This window comes from Trachemys scripta, chromosome 12, assembly GCF_013100865.1.
Source record: "Trachemys scripta elegans isolate TJP31775 chromosome 12, CAS_Tse_1.0, whole genome shotgun sequence".
Classification (NCBI taxonomy): domain Eukaryota; kingdom Metazoa; phylum Chordata; order Testudines; family Emydidae; genus Trachemys; species Trachemys scripta.
Window position 1 is genome coordinate 33,715,166 of NC_048309.1, and position 4,791 is coordinate 33,719,956.

General features: G+C 44.8%; 1 protein-coding gene across 1 annotated transcript; it reads right to left on the minus strand.

The window, feature by feature from the left end:
• Window positions 1-231: 231 nt before the first annotated feature.
• On the minus strand, window positions 232-4,263 carry LOC117886059 (olfactory receptor 1020-like). The gene is made up of 2 exons (XM_034787693.1): window positions 4,207-4,263; window positions 232-1,191 (listed from the first exon to the last, which is right to left on the minus strand). Exons 1-2 carry the CDS (start codon window positions 4,261-4,263, stop codon window positions 232-234), a joined length of 1,017 nt encoding a protein of 338 aa, XP_034643584.1.
• Window positions 4,264-4,791: the final 528 nt, after the last annotated feature.

The following is a 4,791-nucleotide window of genomic DNA, read 5'->3' on the forward strand; positions in this document are numbered from 1 at the left end:
GCAATTGTTTAGCAGATGAAGTTGTAAAATTTTAGACAGGTAAGAGGGTGGCGGAGGAGATGGGGAGAGCTTGGGGGCACTGGGCTGGGGGTAGGGCAGGGAGAAGACACATGGAGGGTCACTTGGGGAGGTCACATTTCCCCCCCCCCTTGTGTCCCTCCCATGAGTGCAGTACCAGCAAGCAATGATTTCTACTTGCATCACTGATTTTAACCCAAGGAAACTGACTGGTTAGCATGGTCCAAACATGAATTTCCTGCAAGATTTCCTCAGGGCCTCCTGGACCACTTTGTTTCTCAGACTGTAGATGAGGGGATTGACCAGGGGAGTCAGGACTGTGTAGATGACAGACAGAATTTTCTTGAAGTCACTCAGGATGTTGGTGGTTGGGAACATATAGACAATGAGCAGAGTTCCATAATAAATGCTCACAACAATGAGATGGGAGGAGCAGGTGGAAAAGGCCTTTTGCCTTCCAGTGGTGGACGGGATTCCCAGAATGGTGTTGATGATGCAGATGTAGGACATCAAGGTAAGCAGGAATGGAACCAGTAAGAAAATCAAGCTGAGTGTGAAAGCCAGTGTTTCCATCAGGTGAGGGTCATTGCAGGAGAGTTTTACAAGGGGGATGAGATCACAAAAGAAATGGTCAATACCATTAGGGCCACAGAACGATAAGTGAGATATTGATAATGTTGTTATGCCACAACATAGGAAGCCACCTATCCAACAGTCGCCTGCAAGTTGGATGCAGGCCCTGCCACTCATACGGGCTGCATAGTGCAGTGGATTGCATATCGCTAAATACCGATCGTAAGACATCACCGACAGGAGAAGGCATTCTGTACCAAGCAGAGAACCAAAGAAATAATATTGTGTGACACACCCACTGAATGAAATAGTCCTGTCCCCAGTCAGGAGACTGGCCAGCATCCTGGGCAGGATGGTGCAGGTGTAGCAGGTCTCCAAGCAGGACAAGTTCCCCAGGAAGAAGTACATGGGGGTGTGAAGGTGCTGATCAGCCACAATCAGCACCATGATGAGGATGTTCCCAGCCATGGTCGCGATGTAGATCACTAAGAACAGCAGGAAGAGAAGAAGCTGCAGTTCAGGGAGATTCCCGAATCCCAGGAGGACGAATTCTGTGTTAGACGTTTGATTTCCTTGTTCTGGATTCGCCCTGGGGTTTGTCTATGAGAAAGAAATTAACTTCAACATAAGTGAAAAGCAACGTTCACTCAATAAAATGTCAGCACTGTTTTCATTTTCTCCCTCTTCTGGGTAGAGGAACAATGGGTGAGTAAAGAATGGAGGCCAGTGGAAGGGAAATGCCAGCTCGTGATCCCTGGGACATATTTGAGGAGACCGCAGGTTCAACAAAAGATTAATCTATCTGGAAACACATCTCATAACTTGACAGATGGCAGCAAACACTCACATACTATTGTGATGGGGCTTAGGTACAACAGTACAGAAATGTGTTTGTTCAAATAGTTACATGTTTCACTACCTGGTGTGACAAAGCAGAACAGTGTCCTTTCTAAATTGGAAATCCATACGCCAAAGAGGCCAAGATTTGATATTTTAGAGGAAGCCGCAACAAAGAAACAAACCAAGCAACTAAGGGTGGGATTTGCAGTGTGTGGGAAGCCAATTCCAAGTGAATTGCAATGGAAATGGGCCATCTAACTCTATGAGAGCCATTTGAAAGTTTTTATCATCAGACAAATGCCTCTCCTTCTGTAGGCCAAGATTTCATTGTCCTGCAGTTGGACATTCTACAGATAGAGACGCGATCTTCATTAAAAACAAACAAACAAACAAACAAACAAAACAACCACAACTGGAAACCACCATGTTAGCTAGAAATTGATTCCTTCTTGCAAGAAAAAATTCTGTATAAACTTTGAAATTTGTAAGAAATGTGCTATTTTCATATTGTGAGAGGGATGTAGAACCCAAACTTCCATTTAATCTTCAATTCTGTGATTTCAAATATTGGTGTTCATTCGAAATTTCAATTTTTAAAAATTTATTTATCTATTTTTAATTGTATTTCTAGGTTATTTTAAATTTTATATTACATTGTATTTTATAGATATTTAAATTTATTTCTATTAAATTATGTTTATATTATTTTATTTGATTTTATATTATTTCATAACACTCTATACAGTAACTTCCTGAACAACATATTCTAGAAATTGATATGATTCCAGGGAACATTTTGATCTTGATAGACACATTTTCCATCAAAAATGCCAATCAGAAGTTTTTATCAGCTCTACATTTTCTTCTTTATCTTTGGTTAAAAAAAAATTAATTCTTTCTCTGTTTGTGGCTGTCTAATCTGCCCTGACTGTCTCTCTTGTTGTTTCAGAGTAACAGCCGTGTTAGTCTGTATCCGCAAAAAGAAGAACAGGAGTACTTGTGGCACCTTAGAGACTAACAAATTTTTTCGGATGCATCCGAAGAAGTGGGCTGTAGTCCACGAAAGCTTATGCTCTAATAAATTTGTTAGTCTCTAAGGTGCCACAAGTACTCCTGTTCTTCTCTTGTTGTTGCTGATCCTTATAGAGATAAGGGGGGTGAGGTCATATCCTTTATTAGACCGATTTACTAATCCTTATTAACTGCACAGTAAGGCCCTGATCCTGCACAGAGTTATGCACAAGGTTATTTTTAAACCCCAGGAATAATTCTGTTCTTTCCGAGCCTTCTCCCACTGAAGTCAAGATCAAATTTCCACTGACTTCAAGGATGGGGCCCTTTGATTCCAATGGGATTTGGACAGCTAATGCCTTTAGCCTTCTTTGAAACTTATAGCTCAGCTCGGCAGGATTTGATTTCCATTGACAGACGTTGGTAAACGTCGATATCAGCTGACACCCTGAAACTAACAACAAACTATATCAGCAACAGTCGACATTAGTGCAGCCTTCCCCGCACCTTGTGCCTGCAGGGATGGTGTCACTGGCCCAGTGGCCGTGCACGGAGCCTTCTGCACCCAGCTGTCCTGGGAGTGAGAGAGTGGGGCAGGACAGCAGAGCTGCAGAGTATTCCCCGCATGGCTGCGGGGCCAGTGATACCCATCCCTGCAAGCGCCAGGTGCAGGGAAGGCTCCCAGAACTGAGAGCCCCAGCTGGGTGTGGGAGGAGGCAGAGGAGGAGGAGGAGTGCCTTGCTGTGGGGGAGGCCCACCACTGCTGAATGGCTTCTGCCCATGGATGGAGCTATTCAATAACAGGGTCAGAGCAGCTGCCTCCCCTGCCCCTTGCGCCCTGGTGTCTTGGACCCCTCGGTAGTGCAAGGAGCCACCAGTATCTCCGCTGTCACTGCTGGGAGTTCCCCCTGCAGCCCCATTGTCAGTCCTACCCCAACCACACCCCCATTGAATTTTCCCACAACAGTCAACATTAAATTAGCTAATAACTGGGGGAAAAACCTTAATAAAAATCAATATTAGTGGTTCAAATAGCAAAAATAAAATCTCATTCTGCCAAGCCTGCTTGTAGCCAATATCTCCTCCCGGAGCACCGAGTGCAGCAGCAGCTATCAGCTCTGCGTTACCCACCTCACCTCACTGACCTCTCAGCGCCTTGGCCAGGCCAGTGCCACCAAGAAAAGTAAACTCTTGTGTGTAGCAGAGAGGAGAGGTTAGAGAGGAATGAAGGCTGCTCCGGTGTTTGAAGCGCTGGCCTTGGAGTCCGCAGATGTGCCTTCATTTCCCTGCTTCATCACCAGCCCTTTGTGTGACTTTCAGAGCAGATTTCCAAATGCCGGTAGGTACCTTACAACCCAGGTGCCTGCGTAGGGGTCGTACCTAATGCTCATCGATTTCCAGTCCCACTGGGGGTTTTGCATCTTGAGGTGCCAAAAGATCTTTATAAATCTGACCCTCTGTTTGCCAGGTCCCATCTGTAAAGCAGGGGTCATAGCATCACACAGGGGTGGTGGAAGGATAGATACATTCAAGGCAGTGAGGTGCCCAGAAACCAGGATGATGGGGGTCAGGTAAGGACCTAGGATAGACGTGACCTGACAGGTCTTTACTTTCCCAAATTCAGTCATTTTGCTTTGGATTGGGAGTTTAAGAGAGATCAGTGCCCAGTGCCCCTTTGATTCCAGTGGGGTTAGTAACCTAGCAAACCTATATTGCTTCAAACTCCTCAAGATTCAAGGAGCAGGGAGGAAAATGTTGACTTACCTCTAAGACGGGTCTGTCAGCAGCTGGGGTCTTTGCTGTCACCACCTCATGCAGCATTTCAAGGACCAGGATCCAGGTTATTCAGTCCATTTTCTCTCCCCACTGCATTCACCTACTTCCATGTGACCAGTTACTGGAACAACAACCTAGAAAAGCTACCGAGGCTCCGTTCCATGTCTAGTAACATAACCCTGTGCCTCATACCCTCTGTCAAATGGGGAATGTCTTTTTTGGTTCATTATATATCCTTCTGCGGGAAGAGGCAGTCTCCCGAGGCACGTCTGCTCAGGAGAAGGCAACAGGCAAGGGGAAAATAAAATGCAGGTAGAACAAGGTGCTTTACACATGTAGGTTGGGATTTTCAAAAATGGGTAATGTACACAACAAGCACCCAACTGCCACTGAATTGCTGTAAGAGTTTGGCCTTTTCTCCCTTTCTCTTCTTGGATAATTTTGTGTCACCAAAGCTTTGTTCTTCATAATGCTCAATTCTGAATATTTGCAGCTCACATAATGACATTAAAAAAAAAGAGGTTTCCTCTTTCTTTTTTAAGTAATCTGACAAAAATATAGCAGCTGTGGATG

Bases quoted from the DNA above. Each gene is read 5' to 3' on its own strand.
- LOC117886059 (XM_034787693.1), bottom strand. From the start codon at position 4,263: ATGCTGCATGAGGTGGTGACAGCAAAGACCCCAGCTGCTGACAGACCC. The intron at 1,192-4,206 runs GTAAGTCAACAT...TCTTTCTCATAG, and splicing joins CTGACAGACCCGTCTTAGAG to ACAAACCCCAGGGCGAATCC.